General features: G+C 37.8%; 1 protein-coding gene across 4 annotated transcripts in view; it reads right to left on the bottom strand.

Moving 5' to 3' along the window:
* Positions 1-20,563, bottom strand: part of ENAH (ENAH actin regulator) — a 132,601-nt gene that overhangs the window by 26,795 nt on the left and 85,243 nt on the right. For 3 of the 4 annotated variants that reach the window (XM_087774040.1, XM_087774042.1, XM_087774041.1), the window contains one exon: positions 9,930-10,014. In XM_087774040.1, coding sequence (XP_087630166.1) covers positions 9,930-10,014 — 85 coding nt within the window. Of the gene's footprint in view, positions 1-6,237; positions 6,356-9,929; positions 10,015-20,563 lie in introns of those variants that run through there. The other variant, XM_087774043.1, reaches the window with a different exon arrangement.

The following is a 20,563-nucleotide window of genomic DNA, read 5'->3' as shown; positions in this document are numbered from 1 at the left end:
GTACACGCAAAGCCTTCCTAATTTGTTCTGAAACAGAGCATAAAGGGGAGTAACAATTAAGAAGTAGCCTACTATCTCAGCTCTTGATGTTATATGAAATGAGCCAATATCTCATGTACACCAAGATCACTTTCTATCATGCCTTTCATTAGCAAGTAACATCACTATATTCAACAGATCATCACACGCAGCAACTAGGAAGCTATCCCAAAATAATATTATACAATACCTTTAGACCTGTATTGGGGGGGGGGGGAAATAAAAGGTTGTTTTAGCTCCTGCTCCTGGAGGTGAATAACTGACAGCAATCCTCTGGTCCCTTTGCTAAGGACTTCAGCATAGTCATTCAAAAGAATTGAGGCCTCAATCAATTTTCTTAAAATATGACCATTACCATATGGGCTGAAGGGAAGACGAAGATCTCAACTTGATTAAGAAATTTCAATGTTTACTGGTAGAACAATATTCTGTCTCAGAGCAGACTTAATAGCCAGAGAGAACCTGTTTTTTTCTGGAACACTTTTCATGGTTATGCCCATATCTTGGTCATCTGCGGAACAGTTATTTCAAGTGTCTCAGTTTATGAAAAGACTGGCCTTCCACCAGAGAAAGTATGCCTCAGCATTAGGCAACTCTCATTGTGTCAAAAACCAGAGCTGTTGTCACAAGGGCACCAAGAGGAAAAAAACCTACATGTAACAAATCCATTGCTGAAACAGTTTGTGAAGGCAAATAGCTGTCTGCTCTGGCAGGTCACCTTGTTTCCTCAGGTGGAAGTTTTTCTGTACGCTCACATAAATATTCAGGATTCAAACACTGGCTTGCTTTGCTTTTGGATGCGAGATCAAGCCATTAAATTTTTTCCTAAAAAGATGACAGGAAACCGCACCAAGACGACCATATATCAACCTGAATAACAGAATTCAGCCACAAACCCGAAAGGCTTCTTGTCATGAAGCCAGATATATTAAAAACAGAGGTATTTCCATGAACAGTACAGCCAGAAGCATCTTTGTATCACATCCAAATTCAACAGGCACTGAGCTGATAGACATTCCAAGATGAACAGAAACTGGTTTGAAGTATTTGATCTTAAAACTCACTGTAGAAAACAAAGATCCAAGACAAAGCCTGCAGAAAACAAAATATCTTGAGGAACAGACCTGACTGAAGTAATTGCTGCATTGAGTGAAGAGGTCAGCTGCAGGCAGATAACACATAGTATTTGACAGCTGTTAGTCATCAGTTATGAACACATCAATTTCATATGCCATTCTTTCTTGACTGAATAACTTGGTGTTAAAGCAGGGCATCAAATCACTCAGAAAGATCAATAGGAATACTATCCCCGTTTTGTCTGCTTAAAGATACAACGACAACAAGGATGGGGAAAAAAAATCACTAATAAGATGAGTGTATTGAAAAAGGATATCAAAAACCATCACTTGAGCCACTAAAAAAATAACAAATAAAAAAAAAATCATAAAACAGAGTCTCTTGAGGGGAGATTTTCAGGTTTATGTCCCACATCGGGTTTTGGGGTTTTTTTTGCTTTTTTTGAAGAACAGTTTCTTGCTTGTGGTGTTATCTATTCTAAAACAAACAAACGTGGCGTAGCAGAAGACAGACACAAGGATGACACCCAAAAGGCAGCATGAAGGCTGACCATTGCTAGCTTAAAACATTGCAGTAATATATTCTGCACTTCATCTATTCTGAAAGTTACCATTAAGTCATTCTGTATAAGAAAACAAATGTGATTATAACAAAAGTATTCAACCGCGTATGCATCTTTCATTCTGTGCTTCACTAGTTTTTTAAAAAAATGTAAATTTCATAACCCAGCATAAACAAGAAATCTAGGAATAACACTACTATGTCAAAGTTCTAAAGGTAAGTGTATAATATCAACCATAATTAAACCCAGATTCATCAGTCCAAACCGATGGAGTTGTTCAAACTGTGTTGTTAATCTAGACATTAGGCTTACGTTTAGCAATTAAATAAATATTAAAAGATGTTTAACTGTTAAAATACATTTACCAATTTAAAAACTTGCATTGCAATGACTAGCATAAGAGAAAAAGACTGTAGTATTCCAGTTCTGGAGCTTCCATATGCCTAGGCTTTCAGGGCTGCTCTGAGCTCTCGCACCAGCTCCTCTAACCCTGCCGCAATCTATGGAGCAGTAAACAAGACAGTCATGTTTGGAGTTTTATTCTAAAATGCTGAAAGCCCCAGCATGTGGGCATAGATACCATTATCTAATCCAACAGTCGCTACCTACTAGAATACATCTCACATGATGGCTCTCCTCCTCCCACCACTGAGTCACTGCAACAAATAGAGCAGCTGGCTGCAAACAGGCTACACGACGCGTAGCTGAGCTAGAGGCGCCAGCACCAGATGCGGGGTGACCTCAGCTCCATCTGAGGCATGCTGTCCTCTACAGAAGAGCAGCTACTTTGTGACTGCAAGTAATGGCATGTGCTCTATCGACATCAATTTAAGTAGATACAGTCAACCTACTTTATCACTGTTACAACTGTTTATAGAAAAAAAAAAAATCAAAAAGTGAGTGCTTTAACATGTTGATTATTTTGAACTTAGCTGCTAGTTTGAGTTTTAATAGCTTAATCCTCTAATTTTCTTCTGCACAAGGTCAGAAAAGGTGTGTCTGCTATGGCGCTTCAAATTTGCAGGAACTTATTTGAATAATGAAAACTGAATATCAGCACTAAACTTGCTCTTCCACCTCTAATATTAAATATTTATTCATCATTCCGAAATTTAGCATTTACCGCAGAGCTCACTGTCCTGTACGGTCACATAAACCTACCGAGTACATATCTCAAGACCTACACGTTAATGCTTACGTACCAGGGAATGAACACACACCACCCCCCAAATTTCAGAACTCATTTACAAAAAGAAAGTGTAGTCTAAATCATGTCAATACAGATTGCAAACTTCCATCAAACATGGGCAGCCTGCACTGAGACCGAGAGTCTGCATGAATAAAAAGGACACTTGATGCACCAACAGCATAACCCCAGCAGAAGCGATCAATATTTAACCTCTTTGCCTCTAAGCTCTCTCAGTTGCATGAACTTCACTTTGCGTCATCTAAACTGAACTCCTGCTATATGCTCTCACTAAAACTTTTACCAAGCTGGCTTTATTTTTCCTCCCCGCAAGTGCTAGACAGTCCAGACAGCTTCTACCTGAGCATACTGCACATCATTTCAGAGAAACCCAGACAAGAGCTAGTTAACTTGATAAAATGAGCAAGCAACAGGCACTTCGAAGACCTGCCAAGTTTGACTGTTCAAAGCCAAGAGGTTTGTGAGGTGAGTTACTGTACATGCTCTGGAACGGACAGTTACTTCCAGTTTCAACAGCGGTGGACCTCTGGTTCTTCAAACTAGTGAAAGGTGAGACTGTTTCAATTATGTCTTTTTTCAAAGTTTGTATCAAAGAACACTTTACACTTAATTTAATGCAAAATTATAAAGGCATTTAATTGATTACAGGTATCATGATTTTGAAACACTACGCAAATCTAGAGGTCATTACAGCCATTTCCAATGTTCAAGCAGCTTTCCCCTGACTGATCACCATAGCACCTAACACTTCCACTGTCGATTTTATTTTCCCTGTACACTAATACTAAGACATCCTAAACACTAGTATTTGGTCTACAGGTTGTGTTTCCCCCCCAGAAAAAATGTCTAAACCCAGGACACCAGCTATGTATTACTTCTCATTCCATTTTGATCATCAAAATCTGCAACATCATCCAACTCCTCCTGTTCTTCTTTGCACTTAAATATCTCAACTCGCATCAGCAGCAAGGACTTATTTTGTTCAGCAAAACACCAAATGAAATTTGATCGTTCCCAATCTCAACAATGCAGGAGGAACTGCCTGTTCTCATGCTCCTCACGCTTCCACAGCAATCCTCCTCTCTTCCACCTTAACTAGGAACTTCCCTCTTGGTATCTGTCAAATGCTTTACTAAAGCCCAGGAACACCGCATGAACAGCCTTTCTTCTTTTGCAAAAGAAAATATTATCTGGGTACAGTTTACTGTGCTATGTTTTATCTGGTTAATTATTCTTTTCTTCAAAAGTAGTTCTAAAGCTTTTCACATTAGCAAGGTCAAACTAACAGGCTTTGATTTCCTTGATCAAAAGGGATTTAAGGTCTAACAACAAGCTTTTATGTTGTAAGCTCAAACCACATTAGTTAGAAATAAAAAAATAAGAGAAAGAACTAGGTTTTATCAGTCAAGCAAAAACTGGTAACCAACCATCATGACAAAGACATGAAGAGGCAACTACAAACCTATAGGTTATTCGATACGGTATTTCTGATAGAGAAAGCGATCTATCAGTGCTCTTTGATCAAACCTCATCAAGCCTAGTGTTCCTCACCTTGATCTTTTCAACTTATTAAGTTCAAGTATTCTGTTAGTTTACATATCTGGCAGAAGCCAGATTGCAGGAAGTCATCTGTGCACATCAAATCTTAGAAAAAAATAAGATTCTCAATAGTGGAAAAATCTACTCCCATTAGCAGCTCCCTCAGTGGTATGCTAGTGACTATGGTCAGGATAGAAGTAATTTCATAAAAGGGAACCACAATAACCAAGAATCTGGAAAAGTGGAGAACAGTTTCGAATCCCAATTTCATGTTTCGCATTAAACGGAAAAAAACCACAGAACTGAAAATTTTGCAGAAAGGGTAAGATTTCAAAGAGACATTTTAAAAAGTGTTAGCTAAGATACTTGTCAGAATCATCCTTCAAGCAACATCCATATTCAATTGCAGCAATTAAGGCAGCAGTTTTGCCAATACAGTCAAAAGACTCCTTAATGGAAGAGTGCTCTTCTCAGTCTGCTAAACACGTCAATGTTACCCAACATCTATAGCTATTCAGTACTGAAAACAGACGGCACCCATTACCTCTCCATAAAGCCAGTTATTAAGTCTCTGAAAGCTAGACTTGACAGAAGTAAGGAAAACTTTACTGTGAATGGGAAGAAACTGTGAATGGAAAGAAAATGAGGCACTTAAAAAAAGTCTTTACTATACCAGAACTCTGTTTTCCAGAAACTTTGAGGGCAAGGGGGGTGGGAGGGGTGGGGGAAAAAAGTCTTTAGCCTGAGATAAACAACCCTGACTGATGCGTCTTTTTGCTTCTGTCTCCTTTTGTCTCCTGACCTACTATGCAATGCAGAGGCTGGAAAGATCCATACGGCTGCAGGCTGTCCCATGAAACTACCTCAGCAAGCCCAACTTGAAAAGTTTACACCGATGTAACTTTGACCTGCTGGAAACCCTTAGCTTAGGCATTAAAAAAAAAAACCCTTTGATTTCATGTAAACCGTGTCTCTGGGATGCAAACGTCATGCAGATTTTGTAACACGCAGAGCACACAATACAATCATATGACAGTATTCGACCGACCACTCATATCCTAAACCAAAAAGCCAACTACTATACTATATTCATATGCCTATCTTAGATCGGAACTGTTTGCTTAGTTATAACCTAATCAATCCATATACCTTTAAAGAAATCCTACTTCCTCAAAATAAGCTGTCGGATAAATGGCACAATTTCAAAAGCAAAGGAAAACTGGAAACAGTACATCTGGCCACTAACTAGGGAAGGGTCACGGGCTGTGGGAAATTGGTAGAAGCCAGGCTACCAGGAACAGAGAGTGACGGGCAAACTTTCCTTCCTTTAAATTATTATAGCTACAGTGCTACTGAATTGTGGGATGCAGTTTCCTTTCAGTATTTCCACACATTTTCAAAACAGCTCAGGAATTATATATGTAATAATTACTAATTTACAGGGGGAAAAAACATAAATCCTTTAACTGTAGTTAAAAATTAAGATTAGCAAAATCTCAGAAAAAATACTTTTCGTCTGTAAAATAAAAAGCATTCCTTTAAGTCTATCAGTAAATAAGAAACTGCCACCCTTGTCAGCCTCTGATCTTGTACTATCTAAAACTAAGCAGCCTCCCAAAAGATGTTATGAAAACCACACCATATCAATATTACTTTCTAGCACAGTCACACACCGAGTTTTCTTTAACAACATCATCCCAATCCATGATACACACTAAAACTGTACGTGAACTTGAAGTATTTAACAATTACAAAATTCCCTAATATTCCACGGTTATATTTACATAAACTTCTAACATTTTTGAGTACTTACGACAGAAGTCGGTCAAGTTTTGGTCCATTACGTCCCTGAAGGACGCCAGGCGGCTTGTATACCTTCATTATTCCTTACAATCTATACGCTTTCTCTGTTTCTGGTGTTCTTGGTCTCTTCATTTATGAAGCAGTGATGATTTTGAAGTTATTTATAAACATTAACTCATTAAATTCCCAAGTGTCATATTAGATACCAACTCTGTGACTCATATTCCTGACAATATATTTATCATGGTTGGAAGAGAAGGTAAATTTACATACACGAGTAGCACACAGAGGCATGCCATGAACTAATCTTATATTTTAAAACGGTATTTGACATTAAGTAACTCTGAAGTTATTAACAAATATGTATGTCAACTGAAGTTGGCTCATTATCAAAAATCAGTGGAATTTATAAACACTGCCTGACTACCACTCTGACAAAATGAAAAATAACCCATAACAAAAAATCCCTTCATTTTTGAGGATTGGAAATGGAAGCTGAAGTGTTTTAAAGCTTGTTATTACTGTACTTAAATGAGTGCAAGTTAAGGAAAATTACAGTTATCTTCAAGTACTCCCTGACAGGGAAAGCATACACCATGTGTTAAGGTTTCTTAAAAGAAAGTAACAAAGTTATCAGTTCACCAGACAAAATTATTTCATTGATTACCTTATGTGTAATCTCGGCCTCATAAAAACCTCAGTGTTTTAGATCGCACATCTGGTCCGAGTGGCTTTACAGATTGTCATCACTGCACAGTAAACAATGCAAATATTCAAGTAACAAGCTCAGCAGCAAAATAAACAAAAAAAATAGGACTTTTACTCAAAATGTAAGGCATCTAAATCCTTTCTAAAACACAGAAAAATCTTTGAACCAAAATAATACACTTTTGTTGGCAATGATCTAATTTAATTCTTCAGTTCCCAATTTCCTCAAGATTCTTGAACATCAGTTATAAAAGCAAAGGAAAACATCAGATCAGTTGAAGAGCTCTCTTTAATATGCCATTCTTCACCAGTCACTCCTTTCGCAAAACATTTCTGAGAAAATGTTTCTATTTGTGCCTAGGAAAACCCTGAAGCTACAAGCCACATAATTTAACTTTGAAATTAGTACTGCTTTGAGCAGAGGGTTGGACTAGATGACCTCCACAGCGTGCCTTTTTCAACTGTAATTTTTATGTAAGCAGATTTTTTTTTTTTTCCTCAGGCTTAGAATAATTTTTAAAAATATTTTCCTGAACTTCTTTAACATGGGCGGTGGTCAAACACTACTGAATCCAGGTACACTAAAGGGGAGGGATAAGAGACCAGCACTTACAGGCATTATCAAGCCACAGCTTAAACAAAACCCCCACCCCACAGACATATTTCACGAGCAATAGACTTAGCAAAGCCTGCCTTTCTACTGATCCATCACAAATCCCGTGCTCCTGCCTACACAGTAACATTTATTCCCTTCTCATGCATTCCCCGTAGTCTTACTGCTCCCCACAGAATTCAATTCTGCCCACACTGCCTTTACCCTTTACTGAGCCTGGAAATGTCACTTGTAGATATGTTAGAAGTAATATATATCTAAACCTTTTTCTCCCAACTATTTACTACTCTCTACATTATGGTAGTAAGACTATTGTTATTACAATCTGAAAGCTGAAAGACAATTGCCACAGAAGAGAAGTTCTAGCTTACAGTTAATTGAACTGTATTATAACTGTACCATTACAGTAGTAAAGAGACAGGAGAAGCATTTGTGAAATGTTTTAACAAAATTACATGTTGTTCTTAGGCTTAATGACACAACAGCAATAGTCTTTCCACAGACAATCTGGCTAGCAACATGAGTAAACACTCATTCCAATTCTCTGTCCTTTTTTAGGGGAAAAACAAATCAAAACCAGGACCAAACTTCAAAGGGGACATTATATTAGATGAAAACAAGTAGAGCACACTGGTCAAATGAGAAAGTGAAGCCATAAGAATGCCACCTGATAATATGTCCTTTACACACAAAAATTTTCAAGGGAGAGTTGCACAGCTCTTAACATGGGGCAGCACTTTTTTCTGAAGAGACATCTACCTACAATGCTCTCTGAAAAGTACTTCAGCATTATAAATTTCAATTAATACAGCCTTCTAAAAGAACAGACGGGAAATAAAAATATTAAAAGCCATTACTGTAGAACAGAAAAAAATATCAAAAGAAAAGAGCTTTTTAAAAGTCTGTCAAAAGAAGTGACATGAAAGACCTTTATCATGACAGCAGACTTGCACGTAAACACATCAAACAGACAGATTTGTAATGAGCTTCTTGCTATTTGTTTCTAAACAAGGAGACTTTACGATAAAGCGATCCCTGCTCAGATTTAAGAGCATACCGCAGAAAAAAGATGAACAAGTATGACCAATTTTGATGTCAAAACTTTGTTCAACACGTATAGCTAGTTTATCGAATCTGTAATATGAATTATTCCCAAATTAGCGATCTGGTTCTGCTCACTTTTGCATAAACAAATGAAATGCAAAAGATCAAAATAGAAAAAACTTCAACACCAATTAGACCCAACATGTTAAAATATTTTTCCAGTTACCACTGAAAGCTATTAAGTGCATTTACACCATCAATCTGGACCACTTCCTATTTATTCAAGGACCCTGTTCCCTGCATCTGTACTGCATGTGACCTAAATTGCTCCCAGCATCCCTTCTGGAAGGGAGCAGCTAATCTCCTGGGAGTATTTTGATGGTAAAATAATCCAGGATTGCACCACAGGCCGTATGCTTGAGACATCCCAAGGTCTTGCTGTTTTCACTTAACCCAGTCTGATAGCACTATCCTAGAAGACTTTACCATTTCATATACCCATATCCCAGACACTCAACCTACAGCATCAACCCATATTGACACACAACAAAAGCAGGAACATGGCAACTAGAAACTTTGTTCCCAGAACTTGCGCACATGATCGATATGTAGCAATTATTAAAGGGAACTGAAAAAAACACATATTCTAAAAAAGCTATGGGTCTGAAAAGTATCCCACAGGGCATGGGACAGGGTACAGTGGCTTCTCGTTGAAGGGAACAGCTTAGCTTGGAGGAGTGCCGACTAGTCAGGGGAACAGGGGCAGCACAGGTATAACCACTATTGCTACAGCTGAAAATTAAACTACTAAAGGTTCCATAAATTTATACGCTGAAAGCAGAAAATGACAGTTTCTTTGCTAAAGAGCTAATACAGTATAAAGGAAAACAAGCTTTCCAATACAATATTTTGATCTAGCGAATCCACACTTGGGAAGAAAAATTGTCATTCTCCACGATGACTTAATTCTCTACTTCTAAAGGTTAAAACTTCCTTCCTTGCTTGCTGCTTTCTTCTTTGTAAGTGTGTGTCAAAAACTGAAGACAACAGTCACTGGAAAATTAATTAGTCTGGTTGAAAATGACAGCAGTGAAGTCTTCCAAAGATTCCCATGTGATCTTCAGCTCTTTCATGACACGCCAATAAAAATTGTATTGTTTGAACGGGTGGAGATCACGAACAAGGGATCTAGCTACGAAGTTTTTACACAGGAAAGCTGCACTACTGAAAACTGCAGGCATACAAATGCTGCTAAGTCCTTGATATTTAATTTCTCATCATTAGTGAGGAGTTACTACGTTCTTTAATTGAACAGCTGTTCACTTATAATACTGTACCTTCTCTGGATTTCCAATTCTTCTTGTGATGGACCATTTTGTACTTGAGAGGGAAGCTGTGAATTCTGTCGAGGCAATGTAGGACCTAAAAGCAAAGACAGACCAGAAATTAATGATTTGAACTTTTACTCTGCAAAAAAGCACAAACTCAAGGAAAAAGGCCAGCCATCACATGACATTATAGGAACTGTTTACTTCTGCTTTTTAAGCCAAACAAGCTCAACAACATAATACAGCAAATAAAAATTGCAACAAATGTTACCTTACATATTTGCAGAATGGATTTATTTCACATGGATGAAAAGGTTTCACGGAATTGCAAAATAAATTTTGTATATGATGGAACTTGACAAAAGCTTTGAAAAGCACTCCAAGTCTGAGATTTTCTTAAAACAATGAACAAATACTCTTGTAAGAACCAAAAAGGCTCAAAAAAATTAAAACACTCACCTAAATAGAACACTGGAAATGGGGGAGGGGGGGGCGGGGAGAATAGGAGAAAAAAAACATCAGAAGCTTATCACCGTTAAAGCATGTTTCTACAAGTCACACCAAAATTTACTCAGATTTTAGCTCGTAAACTTGGATCAAAGACCTTCCTTTGTGGATAGGTAAGTATTGTGTCTAAAGGAACAAACTGTGCATTCTGCTAAGCGTAAGAAATGCAAAAGAGAAGGACATGCAAATTCATCTTCGACTTTTACTGATGGGCAATTCTGAATCATACGTCTTTCAGTTATTATATATGCTCATACGTCTTTCAGTTATTATATATGCTCAATCTGTCTTCTAAAAACAAAGAGGCTTTTCCACATTCCTCACAAATGTATTTACAGCACAAAAGTTATTTAAAAAGAATTAACAGAAGTGAAGGATGAAGAAATGTAGAATGGAATACCGTAGATCATTAATGCATTGTTACTGTAAAATTGGGCAGTAAACGAGGAAATTATTTAGACCATAGCTACACTTAAGATTATGGAATTTATAAGCAAGCAGAATTAAAAACAATAAAATCGTATCCAGTTCTGAAGAGGTCCCAAAGCAAAACAGTAATTTCTTGCTGATATTCCACCAAACTAGTTAGAGCGATGGAGTTGTAATAAGATCTCCCCCATCTCAAATATCAAAATGTAAAAGTTGTTTGCCATCTGAACTTGTGAAGGTCATCCAAAAACATGAAGAGACCATGTGTGATATATTGAGACATCAAGGACAGGTGATCTGCCTCAGACTCAGCAAACGAGTGCCCTGTTTAAAGGCTATACAAAAAGGTTCATTTACTCAAAACAGCACTGTGGTCACAAATCCTGAGAATTATAATAGCGTATACTAGCTACTGTACCCTACAGTTAAAAAGTAATGCAAGAACTTACTTCTAGAAGATAAAAGCACAAAGTGTATTACAAGGCTTGTGTCTTCCTTATTTATTCTTTTCAGCAAGCGTTAGGTCCTCATACCTAAGTACATGATGTTGCCCCGGATGTACTATTTTTGCCTGGAGTATCTCCAAGAGATACCCAGAGATATAAATCTATATTATTTTTAATGCAAAAGATTTAACTGCAATGATAATTCATTATTAAGTTATCAGTAAGTAGAAACATCTGTCATATTGCTCATCTGGAAAACTTTTCTGCTTTAAAACTTCCGAAGTCGCACCTCCTCCCCTATCATCTCCCCTGCGTGACAGGTGGTAGGTAGACTTTTATGCCCATTAAGCCATGATCGCAGCTCCCAAGCAGCCAGGGAAGCAGCCGAGCTGTTTGCCGTCTGCACCATGCTGCAGCCTTTCATGGACTTTTAGAAGCAGACACAATCCGGCAGCAGCTGTGTTGCTGCTTAAAGATGCTATATACCACTACCGCTTGCCACGTCCAATACACTCCCTTCCCTCAGATCTGCTGTTTCTCAGCATGAAACACATTGACCTTAAAAATTAAAAACAAAGAACAAAAAGAAAAAGAAGCAGTCATATTACAGCCATTTACCAACTGGAACTGTTTTGTACTGAGAATACAGTAGAAATGAAAACTTCAAACTTCCATCCCTTTAATCTTTAAGAGTATTTAACAGGTTTTTTGAACAAGGTATTATCGTGCTGCAGTAGTTGAGTTTGGACTGCCACCCTACAACCTTTCTGCCAGTGTTCCCCCAACTCCTTCTTTGGCTAGCACCACTGGAAACCAAGCACCCAGCTTCGCTTGCACTGGCTATTCAAACCAGCCTTAGCTATCAGAAAACCTGTACTCAAACTTTGTTCTAGAGCACAATCCGTCAGAAAATCACATTCTCTGTAAATTCTGCTGAACGCAACCATCAGCAAGCCAAGCTACCGTATCCTGGCCAACCTACTCCAGTAAATTACATGTTTCTTTCATAGCTATACATGTAAAAGAGCCGAAAACAACCACCCGCTAACAGTTAACATGGTTGTTCTAGTATTTCTTATACATTTTTTGCCATAGGAAAACGCAACCTGAGTATACCAAAGGCTTTCAAGAAAGAAAAGTTCAGCTACCAAGTCATTTGGCCTTTTCTCTGACAAATTCCTCTCTGCAAGCATAGACCCTTAATAACCACCATGCTAATGGACACTGGCAAGTTAAAGGTACACACCAGGTGGAAAAGTGTGTTTTATCCTGTAAAATGAAGTTATGACAGCAAGCCAAGACCACCACTTCATAGCTGAAATACAACTGTCTGGATAGTGGGACAGATGGAATAATAAATAAATAAGCAGGAGCTAGCTAATAAAAAGCGCTCTCAGAGGCTTTTGAACACTTCAAGATACTTCGGAAACGTCAGCCCCCCAGAGAAATATTCACAGATACTGCCTGGAAAAAATCCTCTGATCCTTCTACAGGATCACTTTATCTTCAGAGACTGGTACAAGCCAAGTAAGAGACAAGGCTGAATGGTCTATTCATTCTGTGTTTTAAGGAAAACCTAACATCTTTCTCTTTCTAAAGAAAGCACAGATGGTGCACTCTGCAGTGCACCCTGAGAGACAGAGGATATAATTTCATACTAATTTGTTCAACAGTCATTCCAGTTTAAATGCTTTCTGTTTTTCAGCTGCTTCTCACCTTTGGTTCACTCTTCCTCTATGACCGTTCAGGCAACTATGTAGTGAGAGATGGACTGGAAAGCCAATGCATTAAAAATCCCAGGGGGAAAAAGCCTGCAAGAACGGTTTTCACCAGCTAGGTCAGGGCCGGTTCTGGTTCTTCACACAGCTGCGCAGACAACTATGCTGGCATAGCTCAGAGAACGACGTCAGACTGCTGGGGCCTGCTTGAGCCAAATTACACATCCCCAACATCACCTTTTTAAACCACAACCAGAGTTATAGTTTGTCAAACTCCTTAACTTCATTTTCACCTCCAACTGACTTCTTACCTCTGTATCTCCATTCAAGAGCTGAATTAATTCCAGTTGCACAACCCTATGGAAGAATAATTAGCAAGCTGGAGATGTCAACACATGGTTTCTCCTCCCTCGATGCCTTTTGGTTCATCAGTTCCTTCAGTCTTTGCAAGTACATTGTCTGCTTTGGAGTTTCACCCCACTTCTTTTAATGTCACCTGCCTTACGCTAGCAGCGTTGACATAGCACCTGCCTGACACTGAAGACATCACATCTCCATGAGGTAATAGCCCTAAATAACCCCAAGTATCTACTGTTCAAGATTGGAACAATACATGTACTACAGATTATACAATGAGCTACAATGTGTATTTTCCTTTGGCTGGACAGGCTTGCTCAGGAGCTGGTAACGTAAGGATAGGTGAAGTGTTTTTTGGGGGAGCGCTGGCACGTGACGTGAAATCTTCCGCAGAACCCCACATGCCCTAGGGTTCAAGAAAGCTAAAACACACACACACACACACACACACAAAGAAACCACTCCTGCAATCACTGTACTGTTCAGAGTACAGCATTAAAAGACAATTTTTTTTTTTTTTTTAAATCTAGTACCTTCAGAAAAAGTTGGTCAACTATTACACATGAGAATTTTAGTTTGAGGTGAAGATCTCAATTTTTCCCCCAGAGGAACAGTTTATATAAACAACTCAGTAATTAAGAATTCCCACTCTTTCATTTCTCAGTATGTTAGTGCCAAAACTAAGCAACATTCCAATTATACAGTCCGATATTCAAATCAAAGTATGACTGACTTTTCAAAGGAAGAATGGATTGAAAGCAGACAGCAAGTTAATTTATATAGGCATATGCTATAAAGATGAGTGCACTGACTAATTATAATGTTTAGAAAAGATTTTCATTAAGGACAGTTTGAGTACACCTACTAAGCAAAGAACACACCCCAGGCAAGAGTTCAAATCCACAGCAAAAAGATGTGTTCCTGTTGTAGAATATAAGAACTTTAAAAAAAAAACCAACAAAACAAAACACACCATGTTTTACTAAACGCTTAAAGGTTTTCTGAATGAATGGAAAGCAGGCTTTTTCAGAGACTTATACTCGGAAGTAATAAGAAAAGTTATTATGGTGAAGTAACATCTTCCATTTGTCTCTGGCTCCTTCTTCTCCCGCTCAGAGCCTGTCTTGCTCTAGGACATTACAGAACAAAGTCTGGGGAGACTTGCTAACTAGCCTTCAGCAGGAGCAAAACAGCACCACTCCTCTAGACCTGGACTTGTATTACGGATTTATACGCAAGGTTATGATGGTCAAAAAACAGGGCATTAACAAGTGACAAAGCTGTTCTCTAGTACTTCTATTTGCTGAATCACCTTCCAGCTAAGACTTACCTTTCCTTCGAATACCCACTTCCTCATACACAGGTACCACTTTGTGAGTACCTTCAGCTGAGTTAATTTAGTCATTGCTTTGATTTATTTTAGCAGAGTGGTAACTATGTTGCATTTTCTGTATTGAAAGTAAATGCTTTCCATTTAACTTCACAAGCACTTTTACCTGATCAAGGTAATAAAAGGGGCCAAGAATAACAAAAACATTCATTAAAATATATTTGAATATAAGTAGAGATAAGTCTCCTATCAATGCCAGCAGAGCCCTGGAAACAGAGTGCTGATAACCTGGGTGCCAGGCTTAGCTCAGCACCAGCTTGCTCAGTAACCTCCAGCAGGTTTGTGGTTTCCCTCCACCATCCTTTGGGGCGGGGGAGACAGAGGCGAAGCTTTGACAGTAGGGTACTACAGTTGCTTAATGAAACTACAATATCACAGCCAAAAAAAAGCAAGTATTGAAAGTTAAATATATCAATACCACCTACTGCAGGATATTTATTACTTTTTTTTTCCCCCCGTTCTGTCAAAATTCATTTAAATAGCAATGTTATAGATGATGACTGTCACTTTTTGCATATAATACTCAAAAAATGAGCCTTTCTAACAAAGCTGTATTTCCACAATTGTGCTCATGATTTTATGACAATACCCTGTTCCCAAAAGGCAGCAGATTTAATACAGCTACAACTTCTACTGGTAATATTTTAAAAACAATATGAACCCTCAAGAGAAAAAAATATTAACATTCCCCAATGTTTATTAAAACAAAACTTTATCCACAAAATTAATGTACTTCTATGCATGTTTGCCATCTAGTTAAGACCAACTACTAAATTTTAATGAAATTCTTTGTGTTGCCCACTCAAACTTTAATGCTTTCACCTGATACAAGACTAATCCTGAAGAATCACACAAATCAGAAATACCACACAGGCAACCCTTAAAAGGGAGTATAACTGAAAACTCAGCAACTCTCCCTTCACTTCCAAATACCACAACTAACACTGATGATGCTTTCAATAATCTTATGTGCAATTAAAATGGAACAGAAGTTAAAGCTTCCTTTAGGTCAACATTTTGGCATATAAATCAAGATTAGTTAATCAGGATTAGTTATTATAGAATCTAGTAACTATTAAAAAAATTCTTTAATCAACCCCACATTTAGAAGGAAAAGTAAAAACTTACTAGCAAAAGTATAGATATTATCCAACTTCTAACAACACCGGTAATAATACTACATCATGTTACTCCCATTCTGACAGGGCGCGCTGACAGCCTGCTCCAGAGGCTTGCCAAGAGTACAGGTATAGCATAATTACTTCATTGCAGTAGAATCATTCTTCTCTCAAAACAAGTTTTAGCATGATGTGAACCACAACAGTACGAGGAGAAGCACTTGAAATCCCCCCCCAGCCCCGCATACACATTTCTCATTTCAGTCTCCTATAGTCTCTACATATATTCCAATTAGGCAACCCCAGTTTTTGTTTCAGTTTGCATTTCCCAAAGATACTAAATTATTCAATCTATGATATGGGTAAGTGCATTCCCCTATCAGCAAGGATTTAATGAACTATCTTCGCTGGAAGAGAAAGGACCGCACATCAGTATACAGCTGTGGAAAAAGCATGCATCATTTGCCCATAAAGGTTTCACTATTAATAACCGGACAACTTAACTTCTAGGGTTACTAATAATTTCAAAGAAATTTAACCTCATTTTTTTTCCCCCAAGATAAGACTAACAAAATAAAGAGACCCTGGAAATAAAAAAACAACAACACCCCCCCCCCAAAAACAAAAAACCACACCCCAACCAACAAAGTTTCTTTTTCCTCCTTCCCATTTTCCTACAAATTGTCATCTACAGCAATATTAGAACAGCTTCACTGAAGCCACTCCCATCCTTGCCTTTATATCCAGAATATCCCAAAATTTTTTCGAGAACCAATATATAACTCCTAAAGATTAGTACAAAAACCATCACGAATCTTATGTATATATGTAATTCTATTAGAAAGAATTAGAATAGGGTTATATACAGTAGTATGACACCCTTCAGTTCTTATTTTGCCGCTTTCATGTTCTGCAACGACCAACTCAAAGTAACTCCTCAAATGCAAGTTACGCATATATAAATCTCATAATTAGTTTCTTATTCTCTTAGCAAGGCTTTCCTGGGGCTGAAGACAGATGTCACTTAAGAGAGAATTTTCTCAGCCATCTAATTTCCCTTCACTAAGGTTTCTCTCTCATTCCAGAGTCACTTGGATGGCAACACTGAGCCCTACTTAATGAAGATACAAAAATTTTCTTTGTAATGCAAGGCAAAACCTTCACAGAAAGCAGTCCTCTTTACTTTAGACAATTAAGACCAATTACTGAATATCTGACCACACCGCACACAGCCTTAAAGCCAGAAATCCTCTTCAAATGACCTCTTAAACTGATGCCACATACTTGTCATTTGATGAAGATGTAACTTTTGACCACCTCAGACAATTATTTAATGAGTAAGTCTTTCAAAATTTTCCCAAATGAGTACCAGAAACAAATCTTGGTTCGTTTTACTACATCTCCTGAACAGTATGGGGCAGGAATTTGTAGCATTAGTAGTCTACCTTAAAATTCCAGGAGAAAGTGCAGTTCTGTGTTGTTGCCTTTCCCTTCTGGATGTGCAGGTCACCTACAATCTGCTCGACTAGCCAGCAGCCAGCAGGATAAGAGGGTCTGTTTGAATAGCTACTAGCTAATACAGTCATTCAAACCATAACAGAGTGAAAACACTTTGATTTTTACATTGATTTAAATGTAAATGTTCCAGCATAAGAGAAATTAGGACGATCACATGATCAGCACTGCAAATCAGGGAGAGGAAAAATAAAAAAAAAAAAAGACACAGCGTATTTCAGACAATTTCACTGACAAGGCAGCCATCAGTTCAGAGTCCTTTGAGACAAGCCTATCCTGTTTTTTAGAAGAAAATTGCCAGTTGCAGTAAAGCCTTTACTCCAACTTCAAACACCTTCATTCTGCATTCTGAACTCACTAGACTGACAAAAAGCCCGTCACTGCATGCTCAGTGGTACAGGCACCCAGTGTCTTCATCTCTGTGCCTGTAGATCCACTAGAGGGAGATCCTAAATTAAACAACCTCAAATTATGCCAGCCATACAACAGGTGAAGATGCCAACTGCAAGCAAGATCAATGACATTTTTCAAATACATGCAAGAGAAGGAGACTGTATGATTTTTTTCCTTTATAGAGAGTGAGAAAGAGCCCTAAGTAACAGCTGACTTGCAAACCAAAAGGCTGTCCACAAAATAATCTTTAGTATTCCTCAGAAGTCATTTAGATTTCTGTGAACCCTTGCATAAAGTTTAAATTTAATCTTCAGCTTTAAGAATTTCTGAACAGTATGCTCAGCTAACATTAAAACTGCTTTCCTTTTATGAACAAAATACAACTTAAAATAACCAAGCCAATAAAAGAAATTGCCCAAATGAGAAAACACAGCAGAAAATAAGGATACTGAAAGAATCAAACTTTAATTGTAAGCAATTCTAGAGTACAAGGGAAGTTGTCCATATAGGATTTCTTTATTTTACTTGAGGTGGAGATTCTTTATGCTGGTTTAGATATACTAGGAAACACAGCAATTTACATAAATTATTAGAGACAAGTTGTCCTCATCAGGTACAGATTTTCGAAGCAGTATCATCAGAATACCAACTAAGACTGCATATGTTAGAAATTTTTAAAAGTCTACCAGATAAATTGGAAAGAAACAAAAATAGTTTATTGATCTTCACGTATTAGCACAAATTCCATCCACAATATACGGCTCCGAACACCTTTTTGAAAAAGGCTAATTTGTTTATAAAAAGAAGGGAGCAGTTGCAATCCATTTCCTAAAATGAAGAGTTAATATTAAAGCCTCAGAGCCAGTGACCTGTCTAAGTAAGTATTCAGCTATGTCAGAGATGCTGGGGGGGGGGGGGGGGGGAGGGGGAATTAACACCAAGGATTCATTTCTAGCTGCACTTTTAGGAAATTATATCAACTATAAAGAACATAAATGCATTAAACTTTGAGCAAGGAGTCCAATTAGTTTGTTTCTAAACTGCAAGCTACTTAGTATCCTATTTCCATTATTGAAGCAGGCATGTTCAGAAAGAACCTTGATCTTTTTTACTTCTTACATTGATACAGGTCAGAAAAATTAAGTAATACGTAGATCACACACTGACAAACCTCCCAGCTGATAAAAAAACCCCACAAACTTAGGAATACTTGTTGACAGTATTCTAACACAGATGTATTATGAACATTTATCTTTAAACATTGTCTGGAAACGGTAACAGGCTTACAAAGCAATTCTATATGCATAATTATGGATTATTTTTTTTTACAAGCAGCAGTGCAAAACTACTCATCTTCAGACATCTGCTGAAGCGACACTGATAATGTTAAGCTTTGTTTTTATTTCATCGTGATGGAAGCTAGTGCACCTATATGTCTGTGAAATAGCTAAGTGACAGCTAATCTTCAACAGCCAGAGTCCTTCTTGGCTGACAGAAGTTATAGAAGAACAGTTACGTCCTCCTGTGCCAATGGTGTCCACCATTATTTTGTGATGCAGCTAATTAATGCATTTTGATTTGTACCTACTGCTACGAAGTCAAATCACAGGAAAGAGAAACAAAGCGACTATCTTACAATTCAGAAAACTTAGAGGTTACAACCAGTCACTATCAAACATAATTACGCAACTTAATGTGTATATACACTTAATGTGTATATACACATACACACTTGTTTGAAACGTTGTATCAAACTCTTCAAGTACAGGTAACAGGAAACAACACAAAACCCTCGAACTTGTGATGATTACCATAAATTGGGCCTTTTCAGACTTTATGTCCAACGAGAAGAAACCAACGCTTCATGTGTTCCCAAATGTTGGTTGAGAGATAGATGATAAACAGTCAGAACGCAGGAAATCTTTACAATCAAGTAACCTTTAGGGAAAGAAGAACTGAGGGATTTAGGGGAGAAAATATCCAACTGAGAGGCAGGAGAATGGGATACGCAACTGGCTTATTTTAGCTGGCAAAAAGAAGCCTTATATCTCTAGCTAGCCTTTATATTTTGGCCTCATATGCTGCAAAACAGCATAAGCACTGCAGAATCTATCATCCTTCTTGGTCTCAATAGCTTAGTTTCAAAAGGTAAGTCCTGAAACAACTATCAGAATGAAAAGCACCTTGATAAAGTCACCCTTTTTTGCTGTTGAGACAGTGCTAGTAAGGTTATCTACAGCCTCTCTTCTATAAAAGAGAAAGAAAACTGGCCCAGAAGTATTATCTCTTGTTACATGGGCAATCTTTAAAGTTTAATGACAAAAGAATTCTATTTGGTTACAAAACCACAAAAGTCTCTTGAAGTCTTCTAAAATGAAAACTCCTTCTGCGTGTGTCCCAGTGTCATACTGATCAGTTTGCGGGAGAGCCTATCTAGAATATATTACAGACACCCTTGAAGACTAAAAGCCACCAAGTTTCCCACCAATGTTTTAAACTCTCTCCATCATCCTGTTCTCCAAACAAATTAAATGACACATCTATTGTCTAAATTATATGTGCTCATCTTAATGTCACCCCTGGATCCAAGGTCTCCAAGCTAGAAAACTCTGTGTGGTAAGAACTGCCAAAGAGGATGACCTGAATTCCAAAGTTTGGAGGGGAAAAAAAAAAAAAAAACAACCCTAACATTTTCATAATAAACCAGTACTTAATGAGAAGGAAAAATACGAGTATGCATTAAGAACACTGGATGTCTCTAGAAATCCTG

Source organism: Nipponia nippon, unplaced genomic scaffold, assembly GCF_047370975.1.
Source record: "Nipponia nippon isolate SJK-2023a ecotype South Korea unplaced genomic scaffold, ASM4737097v1 scaffold_4, whole genome shotgun sequence".
Lineage (NCBI taxonomy): Eukaryota > Metazoa > Chordata > Aves > Pelecaniformes > Threskiornithidae > Nipponia > Nipponia nippon.
Note: the sequence above shows the minus strand (reverse complement) of the source record. Positions and strands in the feature narration are given on the sequence as shown.